Here is a 19,247-nt window from a genome sequence, read left to right on the forward strand (position 1 = left end):
CATGTTTTATTTGGGTTTTTTAGGGTGTAATTGGATATATCCTCTCATCCATACGTAAATTATTCATGTTGTCATCTTGCTTAAACAGCGGAATGTTTTAGAAGTGCTGGGCCTGGGGTCTGTTTGCTGTATTCTTCGTGAACGTTCTTGCTGAACGAGGCCTGGGCTTGCAAATAAATCTGCAAGTCTCAGATTCATTTCTGGCAAATAATTGAAACCCTCACCCGCAATTAATCATTTAAATACTTGGAAAGTGTATTGTGAGGGTGAAAACATTATTGTAGGTATTTGTAGAATAAAATGGAAATGTTTTTCTTTTCATTTCCTCATAGTTTTGCTACCTTGTCAAATATTATCAGACTCTAACTGTGCAATCTATGAATCTGCCAGGTTTAATCAAGCAGTTCCGTAAAGGAAAAAAAATAATCATATTGGCCTTTAATTTTGTTATACAAATGTGAAGGGTTTGTTTGTTTGTTTGTTTGTTTTTTAATCATATACTACATCTTGTAATTTTAAATTATTAACCCCACAATTTTCTGTGTTCAAGAACCGCTTTTTTTTTTTCTGGGAAAAGGTTTGTGATTCTGAGAGAGGCTCAGGCTGGAAGGTATGGGGAGGTTTGGGAAGTGTTTATTCAGTGCTGCCGGTAGGCGTGGTCGTGCAGCACGGTTGCCTCACAAAAGGTGAAGCTAAATCTCGCTTCTCTTGTCCTCTCTGGGATAATTTGTGTCAGCGTTGGTTTTCTGCCCAGTCATCCTGCTCTGACCTGGAGACCGTTCCCTCTGCCATCCCTAAATGCTAAAAATCCACATCTGCCCTTGGAAAATACATTTAAATTAAAATGAAGCAAAGGTAGCTTAGAAAATTTTCAAAACACAGATACCATGGAGTGGAAGAATAAAAGTTGTTGGTTTGCTCATTTATATAAATTCCTGGGAGCGTTGGTGACACAGGAGCCAAGCAAGTGAGCCCCCATTTCTGTGTGATGGGAGAGTCCTGTGGAGTTCTGGGCTGATGGGGCTGTTAAAAGTTGGTGTGGTTCCACAACATTTGGGTGGCTGCATAGAAGAAAATGTATGGAAAATGCTACGAAATACATACATAAAATTAATACGAATAAAAACCTTCTTTTAGAAAGACCCAGTCCACACATGTGTCAAGCTTAGGTTAGGGAAGCCACATCCTTGCTCTGTTCTAATACTTTTCTTTTCCCTCCTTGTTTTAGCCTCTCTTAGGGAAAAGGTACTGGATTTAGAGCCATCTTTGGTCTCACCTGGTGACTCTTGGGTTACATGGAGCCTTCATTATCATCTGGGTATTACAGGGAAGAAAATAAAGGGGATGTTGTTGTTGTTGGGTTGTTTTTTTGTTGTTGTTGTTTGTTTGTTCCCCCCCCCCCCCCCCCCCCCCCCCCCCCCCCCCCCCAGTTCTTTAACCTAGAATATATTGTGTCATACTAGACTCTTTTAATAGCTGGAATAATATGAAAAATTGTTTTAGGGAAAGATACATGCTCATCATAACATTAGTTTATCAGTTTGGAGTAGTTAAATCTTCTTGAATATTAGGTCATTTAATACTGATTGACTATTTAATTCAGTCTTTAATACTAGTCAGTCTTAAACTTGGAGTTTGACTTGTGTTCTGTGTTAACTGGTGACAATGAGTAGTAGTTGAATACAAAATGCTGTGTGAGGACTGTGAAATTTCAGAGTTTGTGTTTACCCTAAGTAAACACATACTCCAAATTCTTAGCTGGCGTGATAGAGGTGTGAGTTTAAAACATGCTTATGTGTTATAAAGCATAAATGACACTGTCAGAGAACTTGGGAACGTTGACGTTTGTAGCACAGAACACAATTCAGCGTCTGCTGGGTGTGGTTATACCTTGTCAAGGTATTTTGGGTATGGAGCAGTACAACTGCAGCTGTGCCTCTGCCCTGTGTTCTCCCTGCCGTTCCTCCTGAAATGGGTTTAGCTGAAGATCTACTGAGAGATGGTCAGGGTATAATCTGAATAACTGCAAGCTGAGTGTGGTACACTCAGTAATTTTTAATAAAAATTAAATGATATACTTTAACCCGAAACACTTGTTCTGCAAGTGTCATCTAAAAATATTGCAAGCTGCCAGAATTTTAGTAAGATAGATAATAATATTAACAATGAGTTGAGAACTGGAAAAAAAATGTCACAAAGTGCAAGAAGATCTATCTTTTGTTATTGGAGATGTGTTGAAAATTCACAAAATTACAAATTTCCCCCCCCAAATTAACACATAGAGTCCATTAAATCATGGCCTCACCAACATCTTAGGATAAAGAAAAATCAAAATGTGGTTTAGCGTATCGAATCTGTTCCGGTAGCAATGATTTTTATTGTCGATGGGAAAACCCGGGAAATAAATAATAATTTTTTAAAGCCCAATTTAATGATTGAGACATAGTTTAGATTTGGAAAAGAAAAAAGAAACAATGTAAGCGTGGAAAGCCCTTGAACTCATTTTGTTTCTCAGCCCTCACTTAAATAAGTTTTGATTTTCATTATTACATCTTGGACAGTGGGAAGGGAAAGGGCTCATTCCTTTATGAAAATAAACAAATTATTCATGAGCTGAACTGATGTTATGTAGTAAAAATAAAATATTATGCAAGATCAACATATTTTTGTAGGCTTCACTGAAATGTGTAGAAATAGGTAAAAAAATAAGAAAGTACATGAGAAGGCATATATCCCCATCAGTTTATTGCATAACTTTACGTAAATGCTAAGGAAAAAAAAGTTGTTTTAAAGGAATGAGCAGCTGGATGTGTTGGGGTGCGTAATTCTCTGGCGTTTCCCTCTTGCTGTCCTGGGTTTTCCCACTGCTCATGGGCCAAGTGTGACATTTCTATTCCTGTGGTAATTATCAGGGAAATTATCAGGTAATTATCTGAGGGAAAAAAAAAGATCAGTGGCAGCATTGCAGCCCAGGTGAGACTGGGTAGGGAGGCTGGGGCACAGGAACCCGAGCTGGGAAGAGTTATAAGAGGAAGATACATTTTAAATTATATCACAGCAAAAATGAAACCACCTCTGTGGTCGGTAGCAGAAAGTAACAACGACGCAGGTGAAATCTGTTTCAGCACTTCTCCGTGAGTTGTGTTCTCCTCTTTCCCACCCCGCTGTTCAGATGAGGTCCCAAAGCAGTCACTGGCACGGGACAGGAGAAGCTCAGGGCGGCTCCTTGAGGACGTGCGGCGGTTCCCGGTGTTCCCGGCCCCGTGTTCCCAGCCCGCCGTGCCCTCGGTCGGGGGGGAGCTTTGCCCAGGCCCCGGCGCTTCCTGGGACAGGGCCTGGCAGGGCAGGGGCTGGGGCACGTCCATGGATTTGTCCTGTTGGCTTTGGAACTCGAGTGATTGGTTAATTTCTGTCACCCACCGTATCTCATGAGGAGCTTCACAGTTTATGTACTGTGTGGAAAAGTATTTAATAAAGTCCTGAGCCCTGCTGCTTCCTTTGACACGGCTCTGCTTTTTGACCTGGAAGAGGTGGATAGCCGTGGTTCCCTGTGCACCTTCTGTCAGTTGTCCCCTCTTCACCCTTTCAGCCTTCCTGGTCCAGCAGTCCCATCTTGGTTGACAATCAGACACGTAAAAGCCCTTATGCAGCCCATGCTATGTCCTCTCACTGCTTTCTACCTGTTCTTATGCTGTTCAGTCCTTTTTGCTGAAGGATTAGCTTTTGACAGAGTGGAAAATTGGTGCATGGGGTTCATTGGAATTTTACGCAGTGCTGTGGATAATGATGCCTTCCCTTTTTCCCCAAGACAATATTGTGTGCGATGTGGGGTGGTCTCTGACAGTGGTGAGACCTCTGACATTCCAGGGTTCCACTCTGTGTGGCACTAGCAAGGGAGGAGATGATTTTGTGTGAGGTGAGGATTGTTCATCCCTCATGGAATACCACGCAGGTGAACTGAACACTGCTCATCTGCCAGTTCTGCTTGTGGAGCTTGGGTCCATCTGTAACTCTATATTGCTCCAAATAGCCTGAGCGGCCTTATAAACTTTGTGGCTTCTCTAAATGATGAACTTTTTGGGATCATTTAGGAGTACTTGAAACAGGAAAGATTCCAGCAGAGATCCCCTTAGAGCTTGCTGCTCAATCTGTCCTCACTAAGGGAAATGGCTCTTTTATTTCACATCACTGTGCTGATTATTTATCTGTGCAAACACCTTCCCACTTTATCACCAAGTGCAATTTCTTCAAGAGCTATTGACAGGGGATGTTTGAGAACACAGTTTGTAAAACCTCCTGAATTGTATCAATTGGATCTTCTCCTGTGCTCCTTGCTATGTGAACGAAGGAATCAAAGGTGTGCAAAGATGCATTGGCTTAACAGGTCCTTTTTATCTTTTGATGCAGTTTCTCTTCCGCTGGTGACTTGCAATGCAGCTGTTTATATTATACTGTGTCAGGCCATACCCAAGGGTAAGGAAAAGTCTGTCATCCCCTGGATCCTTGACTTTTGAAAACATCATTCCAATGCCATCTGTTCTTAGGTGTTGTACCCCACAATTCATTCCTGCGTTCTGGTACAGCATGAGAGTCACTGCCTGCGTGAACTGGCTTGTGCCTTTCTTACTGGTAAATTCCAGAGGTGAGGAGGGAAGGATTTCCTTCGCTGTGGTCTAGTTTAAATACCACAGATAAGGGACTTGAGTCTTGGAGATAATTCCTGAATCACATGGCGTGTGGTGCTTGTTCACAGCTTTCCTCTGGAGCAGAATGTTGGCTTTAACTGCAGGTTGAAATGACTTTGTGAGGGGAACTACGACCTCCTTATAGACCTGATGATAGCAAGGGGCTTCGTGTCTGAAAAGGGATATTAAATATTTCAGCAGTGTGTCCTGGAGTCCAAGAGGGATCAGTCTGGTCTCTAAACTGGTGGGTAGAAGCTTTGCTTTGTGCCTATTTTGATGATGTGTATTCTGATGTGTATTTTGATTATTGTGTATTCTGGTGACCGAGGACATGAGTCCTGTGAGAAATGATGGAAGCTTACAGATTGATGGACAGTTTGTGGGTGATCATGTAGGGGAAGGAATTTCTCTGTGGAAAGGAAAGGAATCAATTGTCAGAGCCCCCTCTGTAAATGATTTTCTTCAGAATAGTTGAATTACTCTGTATTTCTCATTTATATTTGTGATCATATTTTTCAAGTAATGCTTCTAAGTGGAACTGTGTACCTAAAAGGGACTTTATAAATAAGATTGTCTTGCATAATGCTTCTTTAGCTTAACAAGTGAGTAATAGCCATAACTTTTTTGGAAGTAACTGTTGGAATAATAAATCAGACTCTAAAAGAGCCTTACATTTCTGTGACTGTCATAATCAGGAGTTGGGTTTTATTCTTTTTTATTTCAGAAATGTTACATTTTGTTCTCGTTACACAGTTTAGCAAGACAGTTTGGTCTATTGGGCCAATTTATTTGGATTCTTTAATTTTTCCTGATTTTGATTTAGTGTGGCTGGAAAATCATCTACTTTTTTGGCTTCCACTGTTTTGATATTTATATTGCTATTCATCAATCCCATGGACTGATTATAAAAATTGTCAAGTAGAAGAGACTAACATAATTTATTGATGATTACAAAAGGAATTAGATTCTATACTGTTGTATTGAGAACGAAGGGGGGTGTGACTTTTGTGTGAGAATTAATTTTATGATTGAGTATGATCACCAAGATTGTCTCTAGAGCTGATGGGGTCAGTTCATTTCTGGTTTGTGATTTTTTGCTTATTTTTTCTTTTTTTTTGAGTGAAGTAGACCTAGGGAAAGAGCTTTGTCTATTTTATTAATACGGTGCTCTGATTTCTAAAGAGCCGATTACATATTGTAGAGTCCTTGTATCAGATGTTCTGTGTGTGACCAGTAGAATCCTTTTAAAAATGAATAGCTTGTATCTGTAACCTAACACATCTATTGAAATTACTTCCTACAAGACTAAATATATTAGTCACCATTCCTGACCATATTTAAAAAAAATATTTTATCAGCAGTTCAAAAAACCCCAGTACTGTCTTTTCCTGGTACCTTTCCTTCAGCTTTTGTTCCAAACTCACCTGTGTTATTACATAATAGGCAGGTATTTGATGGCCAAAACCTGGTCATTTCTCTCCCAGCTGCATCCTTGATTCAGTAGCATTAATATAATAAATAATTGTCATAGGAACTCAGTTGCTGTTTGGCAATTCAGAGCACCTAATGCTGTGTTAGCATGCAATAATGCTTTTCAGAGTTACTTTTTTTTGTTGGGCTTGGCTGAGTAAGACCACTCGAGTTGTTTTTCCTCCATGATTTAACTTTTCTATTGTCTACAGCTACTGACACCCACATGTCCCAGACTGGTGTGTCTGTCATGAGATCCATGGCACGTTCAGAAAAGATGAAAATGGACTGGAAACTGGTTTTTAATAGTATCATGCCTACATTAATAATTAAAATTAATAGTGTATCTAAAATTACTCTCATAAATGAATATCTTATTACTGTATAAACACTTCTCCGTTTTGTTTTGTGGTGTTTTCAAAGGTAGCTTTTTACCCAAGGTGTTTGAAATTCCCCTTTTTGAGACATACATGAATGTTTTAGTGGTTTTGTTGGTTTGAACTAAAAAAACCACATTTTGATACAGCACATTGCTGTATTTTGCAAATCAATTGTATTTTCTTGATTTGGTAAAATTGCCAATTAGAAAAAATAAAACAATTTCTGTACTTAAAGGATCCAGCTATCTAAAATACTGAAGGGGCAAAAAAGAAAACAAAAGGGGGGAGAAATGAGAAGCAAAAGCCATTGGAGGTTTGATTATGTCCTGCCAGTTCATCATTTCAGTTGTCAGTGTTCCTGCACTTTGGGAGACGCTTTAAGTAGTTTTTCTTTGGTTGAAATCCATATTTATGATTTCTTCATGGGTGAAGAATGGATCCAGAATGCTGATGAGCTTAGTTTTTGTTGGATTATGCTGTCTGTATTATTCCAGTCTGGAGCCAGTTGTTGTGTTCCTCCTGCCTCTGATGTAAACAAGAATTTAAAGCCTCATTTAACTGACGGTGACTTCTGCTGGGCCATAAGAGCTGAGAGAGCAGTTTAGGTTTGTTGATGAAATTCTGAATTCTTAACTCTTGGGATTAAATCCTGCATTGAGTCTCACAGTGGAAATGCAAACATTTGATGCCATTTAGTTCCTTGTAGTATTTTTCTCTCTCTTTCTTGTATTGGCCTCATCAGTGTGAGTGTTTGCCTGGCAGGTGTAGTTTGTTCTTTCTTACCTTTGCCCATTATGAAGTGTGTGTATAGGGTTAAAATGCAGTTTTGTTTTGGTGGAAGTTTTGTCTCTGTTTTTCTTAGAAATGCAAGGTTCAAGAGACCTACCTCGTGGTACATGGTGCAGATGGGAGTCTTGGGTTCTGTGGTGTTCTTCCCCTGGACTTGAGCATGTCTGCTTTATGTGCAGTCAGAAGGGACTCACGGCTTTGGCATGGGAAGATCTTTAGGGAGGAGCTGAACTCAGCTGGTTGGAGCATGGTGCTGATAACTCCATGACTGTGGGTTTGGTCCCTCTATGGGCCATTCACTTGAGTTGGACTCCATGGTCCTGGTGGGTCCCTTCCAACTCAGAATATTCTGTGAAATGTGCCTCCGTCACATGGGAACATCTTGACCACAGCTGGAGAGTTGCATTCCAAGGGGAGCATTCTCTGGAACTGGAGAAAAGGATGGTGCCCACTGGGGGTCACTGTTTCAACTCGTGGAATTCCATTTGTAGTGCTCCGGGGTGTGGGTGACATACAGGGAACTCTCCTGATTGTGTGGTTACCTGGAACAACGTGCTGGAGTGCTTGCATTAAATCTGTAAATTAAAAACTCTGGGGGAGTTTTTAATGCTGGGACTGGGAGGAGGTAGGACCTTACCTGCAATTCACCCTTTCTTCTGACATCTCATGTTTGAGGGAACTACCCATGCCCGTGTCCCTGCTGTATTTTGATAAATATAGCTGAAAAATATATCATTGTACACTGTGAATTTTTAAACATGAAGTTTATATTTTTCATTTAATATTTTTATTTATTATATTAATATTTTCTGAAACATTAAGATGGGTTCTTATTTTCCCTGGTTAATGAAAATTAAAGATACCTGGAAAAGCAAGATGTATTATCATATTAGTGCTTATGAAAAGTAGATCCTTGTGTATTCTTTCATATATCTGCTTAAGTATAATGTATGGTATCATAGGATTTTGCAGTATATTAGATGCACAGATGGTATTTGAAATAATTTCATCTTGGAGAAAAGTAATTGCTGGAGTTGAGTTCCTTTTGTAATCTTTTCAATTTGGGCAGCCTGTTTCATTGATGGGTTGGGAACAAGAGTCAGAATTGTGCGACAAGGAAATCTTTGTGTGCAATATGAATCAGAGGCTGCTGATTAAAGTGATTACAAGCCTTGCTTAATTTAAAAACATTTTTAAAAGCTCAGCTTCTATGTTGTTGTTGACCTTAATTTCCGATAAGGGCTGGAATAAAGATACCTGATCAGGAAAAGTTGGCTGACAGGTTTTCTGGGCAGCTATGTAAGAGCTATTTTTATGCAGGGAATGAGCTAAAGGGCTATGCTTAGAAGAAAAATTCACACAAAGATCCAAGCCTCATATGTGTCTCTCTTTTTCCCCACCCTCTAGTGATATGCAGCTTCCGAGGAACTGTTCCGCAAGGTTTGGTCCTGGAACTAGGTGAAACTGTCCAGATCCTGGAGAAATGTGAAGGTAAGTGTGATGTCCAAGAAGGAACCCTGTTTTCTATGTAAGAATATACAGATATCTTAACCTAGTAGATTTTAATAAGTTCTTTGGAAATCATGATGCATCAAATCAAAGCACTTGAATAAAACCTACTCTGACCCACTTTCCGTAGGAAAGGCTGAGTGCTCTTGGCACTAATCCAGTCTGATAGGGGGTCAGTGTGTTTGAAGTTAACCATCTGTCCAGAAAATCTTGAACCCTGACCTGATTGTTGTACTGTAACTGGGTCTTACACTGAATTTTCATCATGTAAAGTATATAATCAGTATCTTTTTTTACTATATCTTCTCAGTGTTACTGTTATGCATTTCTATTAAGTGTATCAGTTTAATTACTTAGAAACATCTGAACAGGTTGAAAATATTAGTTATTAAATAGATTAGCAATACCAGAAAGAATGTAAAACAATATGGGTTATGGGGAGATTTTTGTGTTTATCTTGATGTGTGTTTTTGTACCCAAAGCAAAATGTCATTGTAAATTTTGTGGTTCTTGTGTAGCTGGAGACGTCCGTGTGTGAATAAATTGAACATCCTAACGCTCTGCTTTATTCACAACAAAGAATGTGATTTGAAGTTGTATGTAAAAGGAGAATTATTCTTATCCTAGTGTTCAAGCGAGTGTTGTAAAACATGTCTGGTGAGAACTAGGTTGACAAGATACAGCATAAGAACATGTTTCACTATAGTCTGAGGTGGAATAATGTAACCTTAATCCTGAAGTGTTAAACAAATTAAAAACCCAGATCCACAAATTTGAGTTCCAAATTAATGTTCCACAAAGTTGTAGATGTGGTTTTTTGTTTGTTCAGTTTAAAGTAATTTTTCATCTCCAGTGTTAATGTTGCTCCCCAGACCTTCTGCATGCTTAGCAGACTCTGCTTGGCCTCTCTCATGCCTGGAATTTTTCTTTTGCTGCTCTTGATGCTTTTTCTTTTGCTCAGGTGTTTGTTTTCCAACTGGCTTAAATCATCGCAAAAAAGTCACCTTTTTTATGCTAATTTTTCTAGTAATGTACACTTGTAAAAATTCTGTTGAATGAGAGCTTTGCAGTGCAGTGGAGAAAATTAGCCTCAAAGAAGCTTGCTGTAAACAATCCCATGCTGTTTTTTAAAAACCACGAGTGGTGTGATGGGCTAAGCTGTGCTCATGCACTGAGGGCAGACTGCAGTTATTTTACCAGCTCTTGTGAATTGGAACGTGGTGCAAGCTCAGGAAAAAAGTATCCCTTTGCTTAGGAGGGGATAACTCTAAGGGAATTAAACATTGTATATTGTTGAAAGCAGTCATGGTATTTTCCAACCATTTCTGGGAAATTTTTAAAACTGGGAAATAAAAGCTTGATCTCCAAGGAGCAGGTTGTTTATGGAAAACAAATGGATAATCCAACTTGTCTTTACAGTGTTAAAATAATTAGGCTTTGAGTGTTTCCTTTGCTGATAGTCTTGAGGATGATTCCTCAAAAGCAATTCATGCCAGTCTTCAAATTGCTGACAAAGGAGGTCCTCAGGCAGGATTTTCCTGGATGGAAAAAGGTTTGCACAGAATTTTTTGGTTTTGTTTTTTAAGCCCTCTATCCTGTCATTTTGGTTGAGGTGCCTTTACCATGGACTTTGTGTATAAAAAGATACAGTAATTTTGATAATAACATCTGGAACTCCACACTATGAAACTCATTTGAATATTCAGATGGTCTGTGCTGCAGCTCTTGCATGTGTGAATTATGCAAAAAAAGCACACTAAATGTGCAAAGTAGGCTCTTAAAAGGGAGGAAAAAAAAAAGCAGTTGCTTTTTAAGCATTCTTGTCTAAGTGGTTGTTTAACAGGGTCCTCTACTTCTGCATTATTTGCTGGGGATTCTTTTGTGTAGACAGACTGGATAAAATAATGTTAACCCACACAAAATAAGGGTCACTGCTGTGAGAGTCACAGGAGATCCATTGCTGTTTCAGCTTCACTTCTTGAATAGTTTATGCATAATTGTCTGCAGCGGGGATTTTTCTGTCTGAGTTGAAAAGATTCACATACACAAAAACTTCTAGTGATGTGAACTATAATTTCAGAGACTCGCCAAAGAATTCAAGGCTGACAAAGATTCAAAGAGTAGCTATACTTCTGAATGTGCTTATTTTTAATCATAACTTAGTGAATAACTGTATTTGTATTATAAAAGAGTGCTCTTCTGTAGTGACTGGTGTAAGAAGCAGTTACTGCAGTAAGAAGCAATCTTTTAGTCTTCTTTCTAAAAGAAACTGCTTTTAGAGCAATTAAATGCAAGAGGAGGGAATTTCCTATTTCAAGATTTTGGGTACCACTGCAGCTAAGTTTTATAGATATTTGCAGAGGAAAGAAACAAGTGTAAGTGCATACACACCACCCACATACATGTATTTGTCTCTAAGGTTAATAAATATAAATACCAAATGATAACATGTTAAAAAATATTGTGGTTGTCCACGCATTTTTAAATGAAATGGAGTGAAATAGAGTTGTCTTTTTTAAATTGGATCTTGTTCACATGCTCGAAATTGTAACTTTTGGATTTCCCCAAATTTCTGCGTCTGCTCTTCTACGTGCCTTCATATCAGACCACAAATATCTAAATCACTGGTTTTTAACCCTTCCTAAGTCGCTATTCCAGTGAACCAAACCCATGGACTTGGTGCCTGCCTTTCCTCTGCAGCTCCCAGAGGCTCCCAAGGTGTGATGGCTGTTTCTGTCAAACACACCACCTGTAAAGCATGAGGTGTTCACCAAGGGCTCTCAGATCCTCCACTGGTCTCACTCAGAGGTTAGAAACGTTCATCAAGACACTCTTGATGAGCTCTCTGCTTGTCATTCACAGCTTTTCCTCTCTCTGTTCCACTCTTTGAGCCCTTGCACTTGTGATCTTGGCACCGAGGGAGGGCTGGAACACCAAGTGGAGCTCTCTGCTCTGCCTGCCGTGCCTGCAGGAGCTGAAGGGACATTAGTGTGGCACTTGGAAATGCTGAAGGATGGAGCTTCCTTTTGTCAAGTGGCAAAGCATGAGCATGCTCCTGGTTTGAAATACACATTTGGACTGTGCATTCTAAAGAACACCCTGTCTCTCAAGCACATGGCCTTTGCTCTGCCACAGGCAGTGGCTGTCAGTTACTAGCATCTGGCATTCAGACTTTAAAATGTCTGTTTTGTCCATTTGTTTTTATTGCTAGAGGGCAATTTTCTTTAGATTAAAAATGCTATAATTTCAGTAACTGTAATTATTACCTTAAGAATTTTGTGTATTCACTGAAGAATGGAAACACCAGCTGATGCCTGAAGCACCAGTTAAACGAATATTATCTTGCCCATGCAAATTCTGCTATCCACAAAAGTATTTATCTACATGGTTTTCATGTGTGTACATTAATAATTATGTTCTTAAACCATGCATAAAATATATTTAAAGTTTCCCTCTGTTATTCCAGCAGTTGATAGCATGGTCAAAATAAGGTATTTGGGACGCCTAAGCAGCAGATATAACTTGGGTCACTTTGGGTGCCTTTAGCTCTGCACAGCAGTTCACCTGCAGATAACAAGGTAAAAACAATTGTTTATTGGCTTGTATATGCAAAAGACAGCTTTGTTCCTGGAGTGAGGGTTGCTTACATTACTGCCAAGTACATTTATTTTTGTAGGGCAAAGAATGCTCGAGTTCCTGTGGCAGATTCTACTAGCAGCACTTTATTTAAGAACAAAATTTAGCTTTAGGATTTACCATAAATACTTATGTAGTTTATTTTCAGAATTTTGTCAAGAAATTATATGCAGAATTTATTTTTCCTACAGTCTGCGGCTCATTATTCTTTACTTAACACTGATACTTGAACTTTATTTTTCTGAAAAATAGATCAATATCTTTCAATTAGGACCCTTTTGCTTTTTTGTTATTGAGTCCTCTAAAGGGATGAGCTCTTTCCATGTGGCAGACCTTTTGTGGATTAAGTGGAAATCTGAAAAAGGTTGAGAGATGGCTTTTAGAAAGAATATCGTTCACCACACTTTCAAGTAAAGATCAAAAAATCATATTGGTAGCTCTTCTAGTCACTGAAATGAAGAGGTTGAGATGCGCAGGACTGCCCCAGAGCTACTTTTGCCACTTAACTAGGGCTGCACTATTGCCGAGACTCCTGAGTGTGGCACACCCTTGGAAAGAGAGGTTTTCCGTCTTTATCCAACAGTTTGCAGATTCTCTAATGTGGCTTCAAGTTCCCCCACTGGATTTCTAAGGTACAGGTAGTTTTTGAGTGGCATTTCTGATAGACTAATTCTTGGTTTTCTTGTACCAAATGATGTGTGTGGTATGGAATATCCCTTTGGCTGATTCAGGTCAGCCATCTCAGCTGTGTCCCTCCCAGCCTCACTGCAGGCGTGATCATTATTTCACATTAATTTATTCACAAAATTCTTGTCACTTTATGGCTGTGTTTTTCTGCCTCTTGGTTTTAAATCCCATCTGCTTCACCACTTCTGTGAAGTCAGTACCCTGTAAAGAACATGTGTCACTATTAAATGCATGTCCTAACTCTGAAATATTAACAGTTATTATTTACAGTGCAGTGACCTCTTAAACTTGTTGGTCAGTGTTGTGTCTGACCAGGGAGTGCTTGTTGGGATCACAATTAGCTGAAGCACCTGCCTGGATTTGATGGCTATTGTCATTAAATCCTCCAAAACAAATGCTCTTTAAGATAAATGATTACATCAATATTAATGTGTTTAAGACTAATTCCAGAATGCAGGTTTAGTTCATTTTAGGGAATAATGTAATGCAGATGCAATTTTCTAAATGCACCTTTTAAAAAAAAAGCATTGTACCTTTTCCCATAGCTTTTACTTTGCGATACAGAAGGACTTGTGCATTTTACATTGTGGGGATTTCAGCTTCTGCTGAGCTCCTCGACTGCCTCTTGCTTGCACAAGGTTGAAAGAAACTCAAAATACAGAGGGGTGACTTGAAAAAAATTATACCACATTAAAAAGGGGAAAAAACAATAAAAGAACAACTAAGATCTGGAGAGCACAATTGTAAGATTAAAGGAAATGTAACAACTTCTCAAAGATATGAAGGAAATTATAAGTGGGAAGTCAACAAAATTTTTTCCATGATGTCCAAAAGAAAAAAATAAATATTCAAATAGCATCGAAGAAAATTCAGGTTGTAAAGGGCATGTATGTTATCTGAGCCACCAAAATAGGTTGTCCAGTGAGGATTTGCAATCTCCACTTGACATAAATATGCCAGATTTCCAAGTATTATACCAAAATTCCACATTACCCTCAGTTTTACTGGCCAATGTTGATCTGTAGAAGAAATTTCTTCTAAAAAGTTTCCTGTGCAACGCCACTGCTTTCAAACTGGTCTGTGTGGAGTAACAGAAATAGAGCTTTCTTGGGATTTGTGCAGAAATACCTTAGAACCTAGGTATAATAAATAATTGTATGCTGTTTAAACCAGAGTAAATGTGAGGAGAGGTTGAGAGACATGGCTTGGATGAGCTGGAGGATTTCTCAGGGTCCTTCCCTGCCTGTTTTTCACAAATCTGTAAACACAGAGCTTGTAAGCTTTGAAAATTTGTTTTGGAATGAGGAACAAGAACTTAAGAAAAGAGGTAGGTTTTTGGAAATGTGTTTTGTTTGCTGCCCTGCAGATCTGATTATTAATGGTCACTCCCTTCCCTGGGTTTTGTTCTTTTACAGGTCTGTTCACAAACTTGAATAAAATCACTTTTTTCCCCATTTACCAAAAAGTTTGCCATTTTGTTTGTCTTAGAGCTTAAATGTCTGGTTATTCCTGAGGTACAGACTTGTATTTAATATTAGTAACAGTGAATCACAGGATAAATGCATTTATTTTTTTTTCTGCGACCTTAAAAATACGAAGCATCTGTTGTTCCAAAGCAGGTGTGGGCACAGTTGTGTGGAGTTCTAGAAATCACTCGTGTTAAGGATCTGTATGTGTTTGTGCATGTATGTATATATTGCAATGATTGCCCTGAAGTTTGATCAACTAAAATGAATTCAAAACAACAATATTTTTTTATATATATAAACAATGATTTCCTAGGAAAACAAACCTTTGTGTTATGTCCTATCTTCATGAGAAGTTTGTGTAATGAAGATGGATTTTATTTTTTTCTGTACTACGGTTTGCAATTGTCTTGAATTCATATTGAGTCAGATTTCTCTTTTAAAACAAAATAAAAATTCAAGACTATCAGGCTGTGTTTAAAGCAAATTCAAGGCCTTCTTCCCCACATCTGATCCTCCCAATGAGACTCTTATCATAATTCAACCAAATCTGAAGTTGTTTTTCTACGAGAGACAAAATACCCGGTTACTTTGTTCCATTCTTCTCTATTCTCCATAGCAAATTACTGTCAGGTTTTGCCAGGGCGGTTTTACATAAGGGAGGGAAAGACAGTAAGTGGGAATTCACTGGGAAAATGGGAGGACTTTTTCTGGGGAGTGGATGCAGCTGATGTGGAAGTGTTGGCTTTTGGCAGGCCTGGGCTGTGCCTGGCTGACGCTGGCCGCAGTTGCTAACGACGCCTGAGGCTGAGCTTGGCCCGGGGCTGGGCCTGGCCAAGTTTGCTCAGGAATTTGGGATGGCCAGGGAGGGCGGGACCCCTCCCCAGAACTGGCCCCCACTGTCCCCCTGCGGTCCTGGGGCTGCTCCAGGCCCAGCTGCTTTTCCACTCTTCGGCTGGGTGACGTTTTCAGTGCCTTTATTCCCGGCTGAATCCTGCAGTGACATTGCTGTCACCTGGGGGAAGCAGCAGGAACTGGCTTCTTGTGTTTGACTTGCAGCTTTAGCAGCTTTGTGTTTTATTCCTCATTTATTATCCTGTCTGGAGCTGTTTCCTGATGGGGGATACAATAATAATAATAATAATAATGGGGTGTGTAAATTAGATCCTAAAATCCTGTTCTCTACTCAGACCTACAGAAGACCAGATACATGCAAAGAATTTATATTTGTTTAAAGCACGCTAGAAATGTATGATAATGGCTTTTACAGGTTTCTGAAGTCTAGAGATTTTGTCAAGATAAACACTGCAACAAGACTCATGTGCCAGCCTGGAAGAGAAGTGTTGAGTGCAGACTCTTCCCTGAGCACTGAATGAATCTTTGCCACAGTGACTAAGGATTATTAGTGCAGGGATTAGCAAATCCGCTTTTATTCTTGGTGGGAAGAAACAAGAGCATTGCTGGTTGTTAAGGGTTTGTCATCATCGCAGAGCAAAATAAAAGTAATTTTTACAAAAAACCTGAGCAAAAAAATCTTTTAAATATTCCACCTATGCGAGGCACAGCTGATTTTTTAGGTGATCTCAGCAAATGCATAGTTGTAGTCAGTTTGCTTCTATGTAAAGAAAGCAGTGCCACAAATAATTATAATGTGTTCTATCTGGTTTCAGGTTGGTACAGAGGTGTTTCCATTAAGAAGCCCTGTGTCAAGGTAAGCATGAATACATTTGTAAATCTAATGGGAGATTAAATCCATTTTGCTGTTGCAACCCTGTAAACTTAATTATCCTTCTCTAAATTTTTCCTGTGGGAGGATTGGATTTCTTTTTAAATTGAGTGATACTCATTAATCATTCAAGGATCAGAAGCCTTCCTGACATGTAACATGTAATTTTTTCAACATTTATAAATCTCATCCAATTTGATCCTCTCCACCCTACTCCCCTAAGAAAAGCATAGGTGGGTTGTATTGCATTGCTTAAATGCAGCATTTTTAAGAACACATTTAATAAGTTGAATTATTAATCTAAGACAACTTTGAAAAAAGTCTGTTGAAAAAGGATTTTTTTAAGTTGTTGCGGGGGGTTCAGGTTTTTACAGTTTAACCATTGGATTTGGTTATTTTCCATTTTTTTCTATTGTTTTTGCTCTTGGAGAACGTTTTTGACTGTTGTAGTATGATTGTTTTTGTGAGTACATCTAAGTTTTTTTTAAATGTTTGTATCCAAACATGCCAGTAGGTGCTTCTGTATGAGCTTCACTTCATTATCTGTTGGTTTAAATATTACTTGTGTTTAAAGAGAGAAAAGTACCAGGTTGCTCACGTTTACCTGTATTATGGAATATAATATTACCTGTATTACATTGTCATGGCTATAACACTCTTTTAATGAATTGTCTGCAGTCATTGTGTGTATTGGTACTTTTGCTGGTGTATTTGTTCAGGTTTGATAGGAGAGCCCTTCAAACCTTCCCTGGTTTCTTAGATACCAGAAATAGGCAGCATTAACTGGAAGTGAACCAAACAAGAAACTGAAGTAGCATTTCTTCCTTTCCCGGATTTTAATGTGACTGAAAGCAAGCACATTTGCTGTTTTCCTTGTGAAGCCATTCCTCTTCGGTTAAGTTTTTTCCTTCTATAATTTTAGTCTTGCCTGTGGACCAGAAGGAATTTTCCTTAGCATTTGGAATCTTTTTTACTTAGTATTCCTTTCAAACCACCCCCCTTCCTGAAAATTTTTCTTCCTAAATTGTATGGTTTTAAAGTTCTAAAAATTGAAAGCCCACACTTGAATGCTGACATTTTTATCAGAGGCTGTCAGCTGGTTTTTAATCCAAAGATTTCCAATGCTGCTTCTGTATTCTTACACACTGACAGACTTTGCTGTGAGGATTCAGGGCTGCATCCTTTCAGAGAATGTGGAACACTGGGAAAAGGTTGGATTAAATTACTCCTTCTCCCCATGTCTCAACTCACAAGAGCACTCTGGCACAAGCAAGGTCAGAGTCCAGCCCTCGTGGGAACAGCAAAACAAAAATAACCAGAGGTGTTCCAAGTGGGTTTGAACAGCTTTTCCTTGGAAAGGGAGCAAAACTGACAGCTCCAGGGTATGCAAGTAATAGAATACTTCTGTCCATGGGGGCTCCATGCAGATTTGATGGTGGGCTTTTAGCTTTTGTTTAATCTGTCTTTTGAAGCCTCTGTCTGTGTCACCCCTATCTGCCTGCTCTGGGAGCTGCTGGTGCTCTGCTGCCAACTGCAGAATTGCCACTTTTCTGATCTTCCCAGGTGGAGGTTTGGTCCAGGGTGCTGTCCTGGTCTAAGACAGACTAAACCAGTCGATTGTTACTAATCTGAATGTGGAGTTTCGACTGGCAGCTTTGACACAATGGTTGCTTAGGGGGTTTGTAATAGATATATTGGCAGTTATTTATTCTGGCTTAGGTTACCAATGCTAAAAACTGCAAATGTATTTTTCTAACGTACAGAATTTTTCCTCTTGCAGGGGATTTTTCCTGCAAATTATATTCACTTGAAGAAGGCAATTGTCAGTAACAGAGGGTGAGTATTTTTCCTTCTTTTTAAGAAGCTCCAGAAATAATTATTGAAACTTACAGAGACATGTTAGTTCATTGTAATTTTTTTTTTTTTTTTTTTTGGTGTAGTGAGGGTTTGAAAATAAATGTAATTCTACAGAGTTGGGGAGTGATTTTTTTTGTTGTTTTTATTATAGCAAAAACCTGGTCTAATGGTTACTCTTGTTTGCTTTGGCTCATAAAAAATTGTAACTTTAGAGGTATCATCTGAAACACATGCATTTAAAGAACTCTACTTATGTTCTTCCATTTCTGCTTGTTCTCTCCCTGGCAAAATCCTGTATTTTTCTGTTTCTTACGGAGACACCAGTCAGTAGACGGCCCATCTCATTTATCTACAGGTTTTCAGAGTCACAGCTGACAGGTGGCTGTGTTACCCTGGATGTTTTCCAGCCCTCCCTACCTTGCCCGAAGAGTGACTGAAGTGCACTGCTGAAAACTTCTGTCCTCCTCTTTGCTTGTAGCTCCTGTGTTGCTGGCAGTGAGTTTATTTCAGTTCAGGAGAATAACAGCACTGGTGGCAATGTCGTGTCAGGGAAGTTACTGACTGGAGGCTCTGGAACATGCAAAGTTTCCTGTGAAATTGACTGAGACTCCTGAAATCAATATCTTGTGTTTTTGCAGCTGCTTTTACTTGCATATTCCAGATAAAGGCTGCTTCGTGGAGATTTGTAATTGCAATGTTTCAGACAGTGACCTGAGGCAACAAATTAAATGTGGAAGATAAAATGTATTAAATGGCACTTAGTGAACTACCTGCAGAAAAACAGGTGACTTCTGATAGATTCGAATTATAGATTTGTTCCTAAAGTGCCTCAGTAAACGTTGTAAGGGCAGATGTAGTACTGATGCTTCATAATTTTGGGGTGTAATAAAATGATATCTCTTGCATAGAATAACCACTGCTAATGTGTACTCTCCTCAGGGGAAGGAGCAGTTCCCTGTGATGTGTAGTTAATTGGTCCTTGATGTTAGTTTAGAGTTTGTGAAGGGCAACCAGTTCAGGTACTTATTAGGAAAGCTGATAT

At 39.1% G+C, this 19,247-nt stretch overlaps 1 protein-coding gene across 14 annotated transcripts in view; it reads left to right on the plus strand.

Moving 5' to 3' along the window:
• Positions 1 to 19,247, plus strand: part of DOCK3 (dedicator of cytokinesis 3) — a 183,938-nt gene that overhangs the window by 10,607 nt on the left and 154,084 nt on the right. For all 14 annotated transcript variants that reach the window (XM_058422182.1, XM_058422187.1, XM_058422184.1 and 11 more), the window contains exons 2-4: positions 8,732 to 8,815; positions 16,293 to 16,333; positions 18,129 to 18,184. In XM_058422182.1, the coding sequence (XP_058278165.1) occupies positions 8,732 to 8,815; positions 16,293 to 16,333; positions 18,129 to 18,184 (181 nt within the window). The remainder of the gene's footprint in view (positions 1 to 8,731; positions 8,816 to 16,292; positions 16,334 to 18,128; positions 18,185 to 19,247) is intronic.

This window comes from Hirundo rustica, chromosome 12, assembly GCF_015227805.2.
Source record: "Hirundo rustica isolate bHirRus1 chromosome 12, bHirRus1.pri.v3, whole genome shotgun sequence".
Taxonomy (NCBI): Eukaryota; Metazoa; Chordata; class Aves; order Passeriformes; family Hirundinidae; genus Hirundo; species Hirundo rustica.